Source organism: Xenopus laevis, chromosome 5L (assembly GCF_017654675.1).
Source record: "Xenopus laevis strain J_2021 chromosome 5L, Xenopus_laevis_v10.1, whole genome shotgun sequence".
Classification (NCBI taxonomy): Eukaryota; Metazoa; Chordata; class Amphibia; order Anura; family Pipidae; genus Xenopus; species Xenopus laevis.
In genome coordinates, this window is record NC_054379.1 from 164,771,822 (window position 1) to 164,790,239 (window position 18,418).

At 42.2% G+C, this 18,418-nt stretch overlaps 2 protein-coding genes across 2 annotated transcripts; one reads left to right on the forward strand and one right to left on the reverse strand.

Annotated features, from left to right (window-relative positions):
- Positions 1–5,348: 5,348 nt before the first annotated feature.
- On the reverse strand, positions 5,349–10,400 carry ptrhd1.L (peptidyl-tRNA hydrolase domain containing 1 L homeolog; the record flags this gene model as incomplete). The annotated part of the gene is given in 2 exon segments (NM_001096928.1): positions 5,349–5,968; positions 10,182–10,400. Coding segments are annotated over 2 exon segments (357 nt in total). The 3' UTR covers positions 5,349–5,797.
- Positions 10,401–10,558: 158 nt separating this feature from the next.
- cenpo.L (centromere protein O L homeolog) lies at positions 10,559–17,531 on the forward strand. The gene is made up of 7 exons (XM_018264118.2): positions 10,559–10,702; positions 13,536–13,670; positions 14,344–14,513; positions 14,650–14,779; positions 14,869–15,128; positions 16,952–17,123; positions 17,239–17,531. Exons 2-7 carry the CDS (start codon positions 13,640–13,642, stop codon positions 17,385–17,387), a joined length of 912 nt encoding a protein of 303 aa, XP_018119607.1. The 5' UTR covers positions 10,559–10,702; positions 13,536–13,639; the 3' UTR covers positions 17,388–17,531.
- The last annotated feature ends 887 nt before the right edge of the window (positions 17,532–18,418 follow it).

Here is an 18,418-nt window from a genome sequence, read left to right on the forward strand (position 1 = left end):
TGCCCCTTAGTATGACGTAGAGAGGGATATTCTGAGACAATTTGCAATTGGTCTTCATTTTTTATTATTTGTGGTTTTTGACTTATTTAGCTTTTTATTCAGCAGCTCTCCAGTTTGTAATTTCAGCCATCTGGTTGCTAGGGTCCAAATTCCCCTAGCAACCATGCACTGATTTGAATAAGAGACTGGAATATGAATAGGAGAGGCCTGAATAGAAAGAGGAGGAATAAAAAGCAGCAATGGCAATAAATAACAAAGCATTTGTTTTTAGATGGGGTTGGTGACCCTCATTTGGAAGCTGGAAAGAGTCAGAAGAAGGCAAATCATTAAAAAAAAACTATAAACAAGAAAAAATGAAGACCAATTAGAAAGTTGTGGAATTCAAAGTGGGGTGAGGTCCATTTGCTAGTAAGTCAGTAGCTCGGGTTTTACTAGAATAAAAAGACATTATTAGGACATACAAGATGCCTAAATAGGCATTTACTGAATAAAAAGTTGCTTAGAATTGGCTAATAAAAGTTAACTTAAAGGTGAAGCTCCCCTTTAAATACATTCTATAAAGAAGCACATAGAGAATGAGGCCATTTGGGCCTTAGCAGAACCAGTAGATGGAGTAACATCAACAACCAGGAAATAGAACAGGATTTCCTTTTTCTTTTTTTTAAATATTTTTAAAATTTGAATTTTTTAAAAAAAACAAACAAAACAACTGATTCTCAGTCCACGTGTGTCGGCCGTATCATCCTGACAAATATCTTTATACAATGGAAATGGAAGTGGATGGAAAGTTGACACTTTGTCTTGCCCATTGTATAGACATTGAGCCCAAATAGAAGAGTCTGTGCTGTGTGTGGCCTCGGACGCGGCATCTGTACGGCCAGACTTTTATTAGACCAATCACAGAATTTGGGTTTATGGGCAAATTATCAACACTGGCACATGGCAGCCAATCAGATTGTTGCCTTCATTGTTCTGCCTGCAGCTGCCAGAAAGAAAAGCCGAGTGCTGCTTGGTTGCTATGGGTTACTGCCCACTGGCAAATTTGCCCATTGTTGATAAATGAGCCCCAGTGATTTAAACTATTTTCAACTTCAAATTCTTGCCTCAATCGGACTGGACTGGCGGGAAAAAAGCTGGTGGGCCCCTGGTAGTGATGCGTTGGCCTGAAACCCGCTGCACCTGTGGGTCGGGCAAATTCTGCTTTGTCAAGTCATGGGGGGGGGGGTTGGGTTGAGCTCTACCACTGTCCCCCCAACCTTACTTTGCTGTAGTGATGTGCGGGTCAGTATTTTTCCGACCCGCGCCGACTTCCAGGTTACTTTTATAGACCCACGCCACCCCGCCCCCATCCATGACATCACAAAAGTGGCGGGTCGTGCGTCTATAGAAGTTCAACCCAGAAGTCGACATTTGTAAAGTCAGAAGAGGTCAAGCCGCCCGCGACCCAAAAAGGGGGGTGTACAATTGGCCTGAACCCACCCGACCCGCAGGTCCCGCACATCACTACTGATCTGGCTTCCTCGCCCGCATACCCCGCCTCTTCCTTAACTAGACTTGCCTCCTTTTCTGGAAAAAAATACCGGCCTTCCTATATTTTTTTTCCTATAAATAACATTGGCATCATCTTTACCGGCCAGGTGGCGACCCTATCCGTAACATCAGAGGGGGAGGCGTGGGTCTAAATAGGGGCGGGATAGTGAAGGTCACATGAGGGTTGGCTTTTTGTTGAGCTGCATTTTATCAGCCCTTGTAGGCTCCACCCAGTGGTGTAAATATAGAGGGGACAGACGTCGCGGTTGCTGGGGGGCTCGGACCATGGGGTCGGCTTCCTCTATAGTATTATCCCCCCCCCCTGCACAACCAACGTGCACAGGGCCCCTCCACATTTTTTTCGATGGGGGGCCCGGTCTTGTTTTGCCGCTGGCTCCATAACTCCCCCCGCCAAGAACTTTGAGCGATCCTCTCCCACCTCCAATAGTGGCGGAAAAATGCAACAAGATGCTCAGGGGACAGGGGAGGTGTAAGTGTGGGGGGCCCCTAAAGTGAAAGCCCTGGACACCCCGATCCAACACTGTGTCCATATTAGAGATGCACCCAATCCATCATTTTGGATTCGCCAAATCCTTCCTGAAAGAATCGGCCGAATATTGAACCGAATCCTAATTTGCATATGAAAATTAGGGGAAAATATTTTTTACTTCCTTGTTTTGTGACAAAAAGTCGCGCGATTTCCCTCCCCTAATTTGCATATGCAAATTAGGATTCGGTTCAGCCGGGCAGAAGAATTCGGCCGAATCCAAATCCTGCTGAAAAAGGTCGAATCCCGAACTGAATCCTGGATTCGTTGCATCCCTAGTCCATATGTATAAAAAGAAGAGACAGAAATCATTGTAAGGGGGGGGGAAACATTTTTAAATTGAAAAAAAAAACTGGTCATTGTTTAAATTCCAAAAATTTCTACTGCTTGAACTGAGCCAAGATTTGCCTTGCCGTGCTCTGCAGCCCCACTGGAACCAACACTTTCATCATTTTCCTCAAAATACTATAAAAAAAAAATAAAATAGCAAAAATGCACTTCTTGTAGAAAAGGCAGAACGAGAGCGTCACTTACCCGATGTCCCTGCTGCAGAAACGTCGCTGTATATAAAGCTCAAAAAAACCCTAATTTCCTGCTTTATCCAAAAATCCCATTTCTCAACCTTGTAAAATAACCAGCATGTGACATGATTTTTTGTTATTGCTCCAGAAAGGGCCTTGTTTCTAGATCCTACTGCTAAAAAATAATTAAAACAAAAAACAAAAAAAAAAAAGTGAAAAAATAAAAAAGTGGCCCAAACATTTTAGCATTTCGGTAACTTGTTCTACTTTTGGATGAAGATTCTTTAGCAGCTGCTTTTCCTAATGTACAAAATAAAAAGGTCTGAAAATAAGTTTCACGTATTTTATATGGCGATAGTTTCTTAAGAAAAAAAAAAATGCAAATACCGGGATTTTTTCATATCCCTCCCCTTAAAATAGAAAAAAAAATTCTGCTGACTCAGTCATTCCCTTAAAATAAAAAAAAAAATTGAAAAAAAAACAAAAAAAGCAAATGTTTTATATTTTGTTTGAAATAAACGCCGGCTATTGGTTACATGAATGATGACATAATTTATTGTAAAAAAAGAAAAAAAAAAACTGATCTTCGCTTTTAATTTCTTAAGGAAAAAAAAACAGCATAGCAAAAAAAAAAAAAAATTAAAAAAAAAAAAGTTTTGCTTCTATTTTTCTCTACTTTGTCTTTGTAGGGGGGAATGAAGAGAATGTAACACAACGGAAGTGTGCGGGGGGTTGTGAGCGACTTTTTTGTGTATTTAAAGAGCAAAAGAATAAAAAAATAAATAAATGATAATGAAAAAAAAAACTTGCTCTGAAAAGACACAAATATTTTTGCAGAGAAGTGACTTGGGGAATCTGAATGAAACCGAATATAAAGTGATTGCTGAGCCGGTGCCAGAGACGTGTGTGACACTGCTGGTATCAGGGAAGGTTTGTGGCCACAAGAGCTGACAGTCCATGGTGATCCCGTGCAGTGTCAGACCCTCCAGTCATAAGGGAGTCGGTGGCTGAATAATATTGCTTTATGCTGTTATATTATTGGCTTTGTTCAATGTTTAATTATTCTGTTTATTGTAAATAAAGTCATTTAAAATCTGGATTTATGGAGAATATTTTTTATGAGCTCATCAACTCCTTCCAGCAGCGCTCGCAAGGTTAAACCACTGCACAGGTATCGCTTTATATATTCACTCTGTTTACTTAAAGGGGGTGTTCTCCTTTAAATTAACTGTTAGTATGACGTAGAGAGGGATATTCTGAGACAATTTGCCATTGGTTTTGTTTTTTTATTATTTGTGGTTTTTGAGTTATTTAGCCTTTTATTCGGCAGCTCTCCAGTTTTCAGCCATCTGGTTGCTAGGGTCCAAATTCCCCTAGTAACCATGCATTGATTTGAATAAGAGACTGGAATACAAATAGGAGAGGCCTGAATAGAAAGATGAGGAATAAAAAGTAGCAATAACAATATATTTGTAGCCTTACAGAGCATTTGTTTTTTAGATGGGGTCAGTGACCCCCTTTTGAAAGCTGGAAAAAGTTAGAAGGCAAATTATTAAAAAACTAAAAAAAAATGAAGACCAATTGAAAAGCTGCCTAGAATTGCCAATTCTATAACATATTAAACATTAACTGCAAGGTGAAGCGCCCCTTTAAAGGGAACTAAGCTGTATAAACCCATATTGGTGGAAAAACAATCCATCAAGGGAAGATCCCTTATCCAGAAAAGCCCAGGTCCATGGAGTCCAGAGAAGGGATTCCATACGGGAGGCAAATCCTATGAGGAAATGTAGCAGAAGTCAGTTGTCTGTTAATCAATTGGCTTCTGCTACACTGTTTAAAGGGAAAGTCAACCCCAAAATAAACATTTGTCTAATAAAAGGAAACTTAATTCTAAGCAACTACATTTATTAACAATTATTTGTAAAAAAAAAACAAAAAAAAACACAGAGTTGCTATTGAAAGCAGCATTTGCTGGTTGTTACTTTTTAAACAATGTTGCAAAATTCTTATTTCCCCAGCAGCAAAGTCAGGTCTGTTAATCAGCTTCCTCGTCACATTACATTGTATCAACAGTCTGAACCCCCAGTGCAGAGAATAGAAAGGGACACGCACTGCTTTCAATAGCAACACTTATACAAATAACATAAAGGGGTGGCTCACCTTTACGTTAACTTTTAGTATGTTATAGAATGGCTCAATCTAAGCAACTTTTCAATTGGTCTTCATTATTTATTGTTTTTAAATGATTTGCCATTTTCTTCTTCTGACTGTTTCCAGCTTTTAAATGGGGGGTCACTGACTGCATCTAAAAAAACAAATGCTCTGTAAGGCTACAAATCTATTGTTATTGTTACTTTGTATTACTCCTCTTTCTATTCAGGCCTCTCCTATTCATATTCCAGTCTCTTATTCAAATCAGTGCATGGTTGCTAGGGTAATTTGGACCCTAGCAACCAGATGGCTGAAACTGCAAACTGGAGAGCTGCTGAATAAAAAACTAAATAACTCAGAAACCAGAAATAATAAAAAAATTAAAACTAATTGTAAATTGTCTCAGAATATCCCTCTCTACGTCATACTAATAGTTAATTTAAAGGTGAATAGTCCCTTTTATAGGCCAGGGCCTGTTCCGACTCTCCCTATAGACGTGATTATATCTAATGATCAAATTAATGAGAATCCTGTACCTCTGCCTCCACCCAGCCAACCAATCAGATTCCACTGGAATAAAACAAAGTCTCAACCTCTCATTTCCCACAACTCCCCTTTATTCACGGCTGCTGAGGATTTGTGACACATACAGAATATCTGATTATTTTAACCTGAATTTGAGAACAGGGGTTTCTTCAGCTTTATGTAACTGGACAGGCGGATCATTGCTCTAGTGATACAGGACAGACCTACAGAAAGGAACTGAAATAATCCCATTGCCATGAATCCTGTATGAGGGATATCTCTCTCTGATAATAATATCTATGACTTGTCCTTGAAATCAAATCCACTGCCCCAATAAACTCATGTAATTGCCCCAGTGAGACAGGACTCGCCTCTGTAATTCACATTCTGGATAGAATAAATGCAGTTAAGTGTTTGTGCCCCTGGAGAAGTGAATAACCCTCCTATTGCTTTACCCTCTGCTGAGAGACCAGTGCCCCCGGCATCAATAATATGTCCCCCAGCAAACTGTCATCTGTCACTGTCACTTCATCAGCTTAAATTTCTTCACATATTTATGAACTTCCTCCTTCACATACGGCCTGAGGGCGATACAAGTAGCGATGTTCTCTGGCTGCTCCATCCACAGCTTGTGATCAATCCCTGCCTGATTCAGCGTCTCCGACAGAGAAGTGAGTGTCAGCTCATCCGCCACCTACAGAACATACACAGGGAATTAACTGTCACCCAGGGGTTCTGTGACCATATAAAGGCACAAGGCTGCAGGCTGAGATATACAGGGAACTCTGAGTATCACTCATGTATTATAAGGGATAATGTACCCCCTACTGTAAATGATAAGGATATTAGAAGTCACTGAGGGGTTGTTCTGTGACCATATAAAGGCACAAGGCTGCAGGCTGAGTTATACAGGGAACTCTGAGTATCACTCATGTTTTATAAGGGATAATGTACCCCCTACTGTAAATGATAAGGATATTAGAAGTCACTGAGGGGTTGTTCTGTGACCATATAAAGGCACAAGGCTGCAGGCTGAGTTATACAGGGAACTCTGAGTATCACTCATGTATTATAAGGGATAATGTACCCCCTACTGTAAATGATAAGGATATTAGAAGTCACTGAGGGTTGTTCTGTGACCATATAAAGGCACAAGGCTGCAGGCTGAGTTATACAGGGAACTCTGAGTATCACTCATGTATTATAAGGGATAATGTACCCCCTACTGTAAATGATAAGGATATTAGAAGTCACTGAGGGGTTGTTCTGTGACCATATAAAGGCACAAGGCTGCAGGCTGAGTTATACAGGGAACTCTGAGTATCACTCATGTATTATAAGGGATAATGTACCCCCTACTGTAAATGATAAGGATATTAGAAGTCACTGAGGGGTTGTTCTTTGACCATATAAAGGCACAAGGCTGCAGGCTGAGTTATACAGGGAACTCTGAGTATCACTCATGTATTATAAGGGATAATGTACCCCCCACTGTAAATGATAAGGATATTAGAAGTCACTGAGGGGTTGTTCTGTGACCATATAAAGACACAAGGCTGCAGGCTGAGTTATACAGGGAACTCTTGAGTATCACTCATGTATTATAAGGGATAATGTACCCCCTACTGTAAATGATAAGGATATTAGAAGTCACTGAGGGGTTGTTCTGTGACCATATAAAGACACAAGGCTGCAGGCTGAGTTATACAGGGAACTCTGGGTATCACTCATGTATTATAAGGGATAATGTACCCCCTACTGTAAATGATAAGGATATTAGAAGTCACTGAGGGGTTGTTCTGTGACCATATAAAGGCACAAGGCTGCAGGCTGAGTTATACAGGGAACTCTGAGTATCACTCATGTATTATAAGGGATAATGTACCCCCTACTGTAAATGATAAGGATATTAGAAGTCACTGAGGGGTTGTTCTTTGACCATATAAAGGCACAAGGCTGCAGGCTGAGTTATACAGGGAACTCTGAGTATCACTCATGTATTATAAGGGATAATGTACCCCCCACTGTAAATGATAAGGATATTAGAAGTCACTGAGGGGTTGTTCAGTGACCATATAAAGACACAAGGCTGCAGGCTGAGTTATACAGGGAACTCTTGAGTATCACTCATGTATTATAAGGGATAATGTACCCCCTACTGTAAATGATAAGGATATTAGAAGTCACTGAGGGGTTGTTCTGTGACCATATAAAGACACAAGGCTGCAGGCTGAGTTATACAGGGAACTCTGGGTATCACTCATGTATTATAAGGGATAATGTACCCCCTACTGTAAATGATAAGGATATTAGAAGTCACTGAGGGGTTGTTCTGTGACCATATAAAGGCACAAGGCTGCAGGCTGAGTTATACAGGGACTCTGAGTATCACTCATGTATTATAAGGGATAATGTACCCCCTACTGTAAATGATAAGGATATTAGAAGTCACTGAGGGGTTGTTCTGTGACCATATAAAGGCACAATGTCTGTATATAAAGCAGATGGATATAGCAAGTTGCAGATCAGTTGAACAGGGTTAATGGGGTACTTGATATTAATAAATACACTTCGCACGTCCTAGAATAAGGGGCTCATGACCTGAATATATTTGTAGTGAGGTTTAGATAGGGTTAATGTTGCCTTGGCTTTTATTCGATAGTAGAAGGAAGCAATGCCTGGGTCTCATTTAACAATATATAATTAAATTTCAGTTCCTCTGCTAAAACGATTCACTCTCATAAGCACTTTCTCCTGAGTTGCATGTCACTTTATTGGCCTGCAATTGTGTTTAGAGTATTTAAAACCTGCACTTCTACATCACTAGCAGCCAAAGAATATAACTAAATACAGAATCTGATAAATAAACTGAGAAACAAAGGGAGACATCCCCAATATTATGTGGTGTTATTTTACAGTATACACAGCAGGTGGCGCTATTCCTCTATCAGACCCAGTGGCCATAGATGCAAAGATCCGCTCGTTTGGCGATGTTGCCAAACGAGCGGATCTTTCCCCGATATGCCATTAACAGGCATGGCTATATCGGGGGTAATCTGATTGTTCGGCTGTTATTAAGACAAGACTTGTATCATCTCAGAATCTTGTTTGTGCAGCAGAATGGGGGACCTGATGTCCATCCCCATGTCCTGGCTACACAATTAAATGGTGAAGAGAACTGGGGGAATGTGGGGAGAGCAGTGACATGTAGGAAGTGCTGAATGGAAAGTAATTGCTTAATACAGTGCTGTCCAATTTATATGGTACAGAGGGCCGGAATTTTTCTAATCTACATGGTGGAGGGCCGATAATGGAAGCCAGTGTTAGCCACTCCCCATTTTTAGACCACACCCACTTTAAACCACACCCATGTTACAGCAAGACAATGTCCACATTAATAGCACACCATAAAAAACCAAATGGTTGGTGCTCACTGCAGGGATCAGGGCCGGAACTAGGGGGAGGCAGAGTGGGTGACAATCTAGGACCCAACATTGCGGGGCGCACTTTTAATGGGGTTTTTTTTTTTTTCAAGCGTTTATTTAATCATTTGTTTCAGTAATCATGGTCATTCAGTCGGATGGTTCAGATTTATTTTTGGCTGCTGCTGGTACAGGTAAAGATTGGGGGCAATATGATGGCTGCAGGAGGGCAGTATGATGGAGGGCTGCTGGACTTGCTGGTACAGGTACAGGGGGCAGTAATATAAATGAAAGTGTTGTACATTTTCTTGCTCTCTTTATTTAATAACCATCATGGTAAGGAGAGAAATGGTAATGCAGGACAGGGGGGCACTGACTGAAGCTCTTGCCTAGGGGCCAAACTACCTTGTGTCTGTCCTGGCAGGGATGTCACTCATATGTGAAAAAAGCTAAGTCATATAAGATATACCCATAAATCCATATGTCTCCTCCTCCCCTGTGTATAATACAGTACCCCAGCATATGATTAAACACCTTAGGGGCCACTAACAATAATTAATGCTAACAAACCCCCAGAACAAATACAAAGTATGAGACACACAGGGAGGGAAGACAGAACAGAGCAGGAGACAGGAATCAGGATCAGTCTAATATGTACTACATACAGTGACACAGTGCTGGGGCCCCATTAGTATTTTGTATAAAGTGTGAACAGGTGAACAATGTGGCAGTTTCAGTCTGGGTCTCAGGTAGAACAGGACAGGGGCATTAGGGGTGTGAACAATAGAGGTGTCACTCATGTGAACAATACAGGGGATAAATCTGAATTTGAGGTCAGTGCCGGGCCAACGCGGGAAGGCGTCCTAGGCCCATGCGCACTCGTATTTTTCACGCATGCGCATTTGCTTAAACGCGCACCTCGGCCAAAGCAGGGACCGGACTAGGGGATAGCAGAGGAGGTACATGCCTGGCGCCCCCCCAGCTTTGTGCCCTAGGCACGTGCCTACTCTGCCTACCCCTAGTTCCGACCCTGTTTGAGGTTTTGACAATGCAGGGGCCAATTAACCTCTCTAGTGAAACCTTTTAAATCTTACATATGGTAATCAGACACAGCAGACACACTTTGATATGGTGGGCCAGATAAGGGGGGTTGTGGGTCGCCAGTTGAACAGCCCAGGCCTAAGGCATAGAGGAGGGGCAGACAATATTTGATTGACAGCTGAGATATTTAAATGAGTTTATACAGCTATGAATGTTTAATAAAAAATAGAAATTGGATTTTATGTTTTATTTGAAAAGGACTTTTATTATACAGCTTTGTGTGTCTGGGTGACAGATTCACTTTAATTATTGGGGGGGGGGTAGTTTAAATGTCAAACAGGGGCTATTCCCAGGGGACATGGGGCAGTTACAGGGGAAGGAATAAACTGTCGGACACCAGGAGCCAATAAAGGAATGAGAAGTCTGCGCATGCGCCGGTCTCACCTCCAGAACCACTTTGTGCATAGAGTCGAGCTGCTGCAGGTAGGCCCGGGTATTCGGGTGCTCGTAGTGTAAATGAATCACTGCTGTGGCCGCGTGACAGGCTTGTGCTATTAGGGCCCCCAAGGGCCACCCGAGTCCAGTCTGCAGATCCTTGCGGAGCACCACGTACTGAACCAGAGCCGCCATACTTCTTCCCACCCGGTGTCTGTACAAATAATGATCGTGTCAATAAAGTTAGTAGAAAACAAATCCAGCCAATACGCGCGGAGGACTCAGACACGGGAGCGAAACCACAGATATGAAATAAGCAATTGGTTCCTTGTTATAACTTCTAACCAATCGCAGGAGCAGTTGAAAGTGAGGCGTGACACTAAATATATTTCCGCGTACAGCTGGAACGTCAAGCGTAAGCAGAAGCTGATTGGTCGGTGTGAAAAAGCGCCTGTTACTTGTATATTTTCAGTCTATAGAGGCGGGTACAGTGAAGAATTGGGGAGTCGGCGGGAGATTCGGAACCGCAGGTACTTGTGTGTGTGGCTATGACTGCAACTGTCAGTGAACTCTCTGTCACCTTTAAAGGGCTGGTTCACTTTTAACTTTCATTATGTTATAGAATTGCTAATTCTAAACTGCTATTCAATTGGTCTTCTTTATTTATTCATTGTAGTGTTTTCATTATTTGCCTTCTTCTTCTGACTCTTTCCAGCTTTCAAATAGGCGTCACTGTCTCCATCTAAAAACAAAGTCTCTGTAAGGCTACAAATGTTATTGTTACTTTTTATTACTCATCTTTCTATTCAGGCCTCTCCTATTCATATTCCAGTCTCTTATTCAAATCAGTGCATGGTTGCTAGGGGAATTTGGACCCTAGCAACCAGATGGCTGAAATTGCAAACTGGAGAGCTGCTGAATAAAAAGCTAAATAACTTAAAAACCACAAATAATAAAAAATGAAAACCAATTGCAAATTGTCTCAGAATATCCCTCTCTACATCATACTAACAGTTAATTTAAAGGTGAACAACCCCTATAACCCAGTAACATGGCGCATCACCAGGCTCAGTTACACAGCATTAGTTGGAAGGGGGCGGAGTTAAAAAGCTGAACCCCCATTCCTTGTCCCAGGTCCTTCCCATGATTCCCACCTGATATACATTTCCCATGGAATCTCATATTAGGGTTCCCGTAAAAAAATACCGGCCTTCCTATATATTTATCTTTATTCCCTATTAATAACATTGGGATCACTGGCCTTCCTATATATTTATCTTTATTCCCTATTAATAACATTGGGATCTCTGACCTTCCTATATATTTATCTTTATTCCCTATTAATAACATTGGGATCACTGACCTTCCTATATATTTATCTTTATTCCCTATTAATAACATTGGGATCACTGACCTTCCTATATATTTATCTTTATTCCCTATTAATAACATTGGGATCACTGACCTTCCTATATATTTATCTTTATTCCCTATTAATAACATTGGGATCATATCACTGACCTTCCTATATATTTATCTTTATTCCTATTAATAACATTGGGATCACTGACCTTCCTATATATTTATCTTTATTCCCTATTAATAACATTGGGATCACTGACCTTCCTATATATTTATCTTTATTCCCTATTAATAACATTGGATCTCTGACCTTCCTATATATTTATCTTTATTCCCCTATTAATAACATTGGGATCACTGGCCTTCCTATATATTTATCTTTATTCCCTATTAATAACATTGGGATCTCTGACCTTCCTATATATTTATCTTTATTCCCTATTAATAACATTGGGATCACTGACCTTCCTATATATTTATCTTTATTCCCTATTAATAACATTGGGATCACTGACCTTCCTATATATTTATCTTTATTCCCTATTAATAACATTGGGATCACTGACCTTCCTATATATTTATCTTTATTCCCTATTAATAACATTGGGATCACTGACCTTCCTATATATTTATCTTTATTCCCTATTAATAACATTGGGATCATATCACTGACCTTCCTATATATTTATCTTTATTCCTATTAATAACATTGGGATCACTGACCTTCCTATATATTTATCTTTATTCCCTATTAATAACATTGGGATCACTGACCTTCCTATATATTTATCTTTATTCCCTATTAATAACATTGGGATCACTGACCTTCCTATATATTTATCTTTATTCCCTATTAATAACATTGGGATCACTGACCTTCCTATATATTTATCTTTATTCCCTATTAATAACATTGGGATCACTGATCTTCCTATATATTTATCTTTATTCCCTATTAATAACATTGGGATCACTGACCTTCCTATATATTTATCTTTATTCCCTATTAATAACATTGGGATCACTGACCTTCCTATATATTTATCTTTATTCCCTATTAATAACATTGGGATCATATCACTGACCTTCCTATATATTTATCTTTATTCCTATTAATAACATTGGGATCACTGACCTTCCTATATATTTATCTTTATTCCCTATTAATAACATTGGGATCACTGACCTTCCTATATATTTATCTTTATTCCCTATTAATAACATTGGGATCACTGACCTTCCTATATATTTATCTTTATTCCCTATTAATAACATTGGGATCACTGACCTTCCTATATATTTATCTTTATTCCCTATTAATAACATTGGGATCACTGACCTTCCTATATATTTATCTTTATTCCCTATTAATAACATTGGGATCACTGACCTTCCTACATATTTATCTTTATTCCCTATTAATAACATTGGGATCACTGACCTTCCTATATATTTATCTTTATTCCCTATTAATAACATTGGGATCACTGGCCTTCCTATATATTTATATTTATTCCCTATTAATAACATTGGGATCACTGATCTTCCTATATATTTATCTTTATTCCCTATTAATAACATTGGGATCACTGACCTTCCTATATATTTATCTTTATTCCCTATTAATAACATTGGGATCACTGACCTTCCTACATATTTATCTTTATTCCCTATTAATAACATTGGGATCAACCATCATTTTTACCGGCCAGGCCAATAAAATACGGGCCAGGTGGCAACCCTATCTCCTATACACATTCAGCCTGGCACAGCAGTTTGGGTCCCCGGGGGCTCTACTCGGGGCTTCACTCAGTTTCCTCTGCCCCCGCCACACACACAATCCCATCCCCCCTCACTGACTGTATGTTGGGGGCTCAGAACTCTTATTTTGGGGTATTAGGAATTGGGGAACTGCTATGCTGTGATGTCGCATTCAATGCTTTTCTTTTTTTTTTCTTTTCTTTTTTGGAATGATTCATCTCTTCTCCCCTATTGTTACAGCCTCTCAGCAGAGTTCCTATTGGATGGCTGATTAGATCCGGCGCCTCCTTTGTTTCCCGCAGACTGGGGGCCTGTGTCATTGAGGAGAATAGGGAGCCGGTACCATGGAGGAGGCGCAGAATCTCTTTAGAGAAGGTTGGTAACAAATCAGCCAAATCATTCTCTCTCTCTCTCTCTCTCTCTCTCTCTCTCTCTCTCTCGCTCTCGCTCTCTCTCTCTCTCTCTCTCTCTCTCTCTCTCTCTCTCTCTCTCTCTCTCTCTCTCTCTCTCTCTCTCTCTCTCTCTCTCTCTCTCTCTCTCTCTCTCTCTCTCTCTCTCTCTCTCTCTCTCTCTCTCTTTCTTGCTCTCTCGCTCTTGCGCTCTCTCGCTCTTGCGCTCTCTCGCTCTCTTTCTCTCTTTTTCCCATGCCCGAGAATCTAGCTGGCAGGAAGGCTTTTTGGGGAGATTGGTCACCCGAAGAAGAGGTGATTTGTAGGTGGGCGACTAAATCTCCCCGAATCTCACATGTGCCCTTACCCTAAGGGTGAGATTTTGAGGAAATGCCTAATTGGTTCCCTAGATCCTCCTGGAATCCCAGAGGGGCAGTAGGGTTGAGGTATGGAATGATCTCTTACATATTATCGGACTTACGGCTGTACTGATAATAGAGCAGTTTTAGAAAAGTCCCAACAGTTCAGGCTGAAGGGATAATATTGCATAAAATATATTTATATTATTTATAGCTAATATTACTGATCTAGTTGGATTTGTTGTACCTGGAATGTCCGTACAAACTGTATGTTACACCCCCTGGCTTGTCTCTGTTCAGGGGTCCTGTCTCATCTGGAGCAGCTGGAGACCCTGTCCCATAACTTGGCAGTGAAACAGGAGAGGCAAAGGCAGGAGCGGAATTCCCTGAAGGAGAACCGAGAGCTGGTTCTGGAGCTGAGGAAGAAACGGGATGAGCTAAAGGCTAAAATTGAACAACACAAAGCAGAGGTGAGAGTAAGGGACAAGCAAGACTTAAACCCACAAAAAAATTGTTAATTGTTAATAACTCCTCTGTATTTGTAGCTTCCGCCTTACTGACCTTAATGTTGGGGTGTAATAAGTGATTGTGCGCCCCCTCCTGCAGATCCAGGCATTCAGTGGACAGGCGGAAGCTGCAGAGGATCATGGGAACGTGGCTGGGAGCTCACAGCAGGCACTACTGGAGATGCGTCTGGAGGAATTAAAGGGCAAGCTAGAGATGTACTGGCTGACTGGTAATTTCACCCCTGTATTGTCTCACACATATAAACTCTGTTTCCTGCCCCCAAGCTGTAAAGTAACAGATGCTTTTTTTCAAATGAAGGCATTAGTGGCAAGCGGACGAAGAAGGGAGTGTGTGTCCGTCTCAGCACAGCTTTTGAAGGAGCCTATCTAGATTCCTACCATCTGGATATTGTCCTAAAGCCGTCTGTGAGGATCGCCAGCCATTCTGTGCCACCATTTATCCCCCTGGAACAGTTCACCCAGCAGCACTTACAGACCGATCTCAAAAAATTCCTGTCTGTGCTGTTTGGGCATTTAAATGCCTACGCTGGCCGGAAGTACCAGTTCCAACAGCTCCAGGTAATGAGGTTCATGCATATTGCTGGACTCACTGTGCGCTTGGCTGTGTTGCTGGACTCACTGTGCCTGTGGCTGTGTTGCTGAACTTACTGTGCCCGTGGCTGTGTTGCTGAACTTACTGTGCCCGTGGCTGTGTTGCTGGACTCACTGTGCCCGTGGCTGTGTTGCTGAACTTACTGTGCCCGTGGCTGTGTTGCTGGACTCACTGTGCCCGTGGCTGTGTTGCTGAACTTACTGTGCCCGTGGCTGTGTTGCTGGACTCACTGTGGCTGTGTTGCTGAACTTACTGTGCCCGTGGCTGTGTTGCTGGACTCACTGTGCCCGTGGCTGTGTTGCTGGACTCACTGTGCCCGTGGCTGTGTTGCTGGACTCACTGTGCCCGTGGCTGTATTGCTGGGCTCACTGTGCCCATGGCTTTATTGCTGGACTCACTGTGCCCATGGCTTTATTGCTGGACTCACTGTGCCTGTGGCTGTGTTGCTGGACTCACTGTGCCCGTGGCTGTGTTGCTGGACTCATTGTGCCCGTGGCTGTGTTGCTGGACTCTGTGCCCGTGGCTGTGTTGCTGGACTCACTCTGCTCGTGGCTGTATTGCTGGACTCATTGTGCCCGTGGCTGTGTTGCTGGACTCACTGTGCCCGTGGCTGTGTTGCTGGACTCACTGTGCCCGTGGCTGTGTTGCTGGACTCGCTGTGCCCGTGGCTGTATTGCTGGGCTCACTGTGCCCATGGCTTTATTGCTGGACTCACTGTGCCCGTGGCTTTATTGCTGGACTCACTGTGCCCGTGGCTGTGTTGCTGGACTCACTGTGCCCGTGGCTGTGTTGCTGGACTCATTGTGCCCGTGGCTGTGTTGCTGGACTCATTGTGCCCGTGGCTGTGTTGCTGGACTCACTGTGCTCGTGGCTGTATTGCTGGACTCACTGTGCCCGTGGCTGTGTTGCTGGACTCACTGTGCCCATGGCTTTATTGCTGGACTCACTGTGCCCGTGGCTGTGTTGCTGGACTCACTGTGCCCGTGGCTGTGTTGCTGGACTCACTGTGCCCATGGCTTTATTGCTGGACTCACTGTGCCCGTGGCTGTGTTGCTGGACTCACTGTGCCCGTGGCTGTGTTGCTGGACTCACTGTGCCCATGGCTTTATTGCTGGACTCACTGTGCCCGTGGCTGTGTTGCTGGACTCACTGTGCCCGTGGCTGTGTTGCTGGACTCACTGTGCCCGTGTTGCTGAACTCGCTGTGCCCCTGGCTGTATTGCTGGACTTGCTGTGCCCGTGGCTGTATTGCTGTGCCCGTGGCTGTATTGCTGGACTCACTATGCCCGTGGCTGGACTTGCTGTGCACATTTTCTGTCTCTCTGTGGTATTTTTAAACCAGTTTAGCTCTATCATTGCTCCCCTATATTTCCGTTTGCAAGAAAACACATGATCTGGGGTCAGTGCCACCAGGAAGTATTATAATAAAAACATAGAGCCCCAAAGAGACAACACTGACTCAAGCGTAGGGGAGCATGTGCGGCTTGGCTGAGTTTACAGCACTTGCTTTGATTTTACACTTGCGCTTCCCTAGATCGATTGTTTAAATAAAGATAAGTGTGAACAAGCCCCTCCCCCACCATAATAGCCTATGTCTCAGGCTGACAGATAAGGAGGAGTTAATCATACAGGGTCGTTTTATACTTTCTTTACTTTGCTTTTCACACATTTTTGCAATGAATAAAAAATAACCTTGTAATTGTTTATTGACCTGAGAAATGGCTTTCCTGTAGCTGTTCTGCCTATTTCCTCTCTCACTTCTGACAGTTTATTTTGCCTCGTTCATTCAGACCTTCCCGGGGAGCTTTGTCTCCGACGCCCGGCAGGGTAACTCCTTGCACACCATCCTTACGTTCGAGTATAATCTGAAGCTGGAGAAGGAAACGTTCTGCTTGAGAGCAAAGCTGATTTATGGGGGTGCCACGAGCAGTCTGCCCACGGAGGCCGTGATTACGTGCGAGGGTGAGACCAACTGTCATCTACAAACACCGACTTGCCCTTGAATTTGATATTGTATAATACACCTGTATCCCTGCTGGGAGATATCACATATATATTTCTCTATATTTCCTTTTAGATAATCGCCCGTCTGTTCAGGAGAAAATCTCCTCCCACTCATCTCTCTTCTGCCACAATCCCCTGCACAAAGCCTTGGACTTCATCAGTTCTGAAGAGCAGACCCTGAACCGCACCAGCGCCTCCCTCCTGGGCACCGACATCTTTTAATCCTCACGTGTCCTCATCAGCGACCCCTGGACTGGGATTTACTAAATTGCCTTTCAGCATCAGACAGTACAGAATCTGCATCATTAAAGGGGCTGGTTCACTTTTAGTATGTTCTAGAATGACCAACTCTAAGCAACTTTTCAATTGGTCTTCATATTTTTTATATATATTTATTTTAATTATTTCCTTCTAACTCTTTCCAATGGGGGTCACTGACCCCATCTAAAAACAAATGCTCTGTAAGGCTACAAATGTATTGTTATTGCTACTTTTTATTACTCATCTTTCTATTCAGTCCTCTCCTATTCATATTCCAGTCTCTTATTCAAATCAGTGCATGGTTGCTAGGGGAATGTGGACCCTAGCAACCAGATGGCTGAAATTGCAAACTGAAGAGCTGCAGAATAAAAAGCTAAATAACTAAGAAAACACAAATAAAAAATGAAAACCAATTGCAAATTATCTCAAAATATCACTCTCTACGTCATACTAAGAGTCAATTTAAAGGTGAACAACCCCTTTAAGATTCCTTAACACTTTGGTTACTTTGTACAAAACATGCCATGCTCAGAATTGGCAGTTTCCCCACTTCATTTCATCCGCCACTAGAGTTCTGCATTACCTGTACTGGGTGACGTTAAAGTGCCACTTGTTATGGTGCCACTGATGTTCTCTATACAACTGAAATGGACTTGAGACTCCAGTGCCGGCACAAATGCAGTTTTCTTGCTGAGCCATGGGATTGTAATACAGGGTTATGTGATAGATTGTTGCCCGTCTTGAGATTTCTGAAACCATGTTTTTGGCAAGGGACAAACTTGATGGGCAAAATGGCTGAATCCGCTTGTGCCCTAAATGTGACCAGTGTAATGAAAATAAGTCTTGCCTCAAACAGACAATTAGTCACATCTGCTTTTATTCCCTGTGCCCCCTGGCCAAGTATAGGAAAGAACAAACAAGTGCATAGGAACAACTATTCAATTTAATGGCTCTTACTTATTTGTGTCCTGTGTACCCCTAGAACTATAGCA

Coding starts and splice junctions, on each gene's coding strand:
- cenpo.L (XM_018264118.2), top strand. CDS start 13,640: ATGGAGGAGGCGCAGAATCTCTTTAGAGAAG. Junction 14,780..14,868: donor AGAGATGTACTGGCTGACTG/GTAATTTCACCC, acceptor TTTCAAATGAAG/GCATTAGTGGCAAGCGGACG. Junction 17,124..17,238: donor GGCCGTGATTACGTGCGAGG/GTGAGACCAACT, acceptor ATTTCCTTTTAG/ATAATCGCCCGTCTGTTCAG.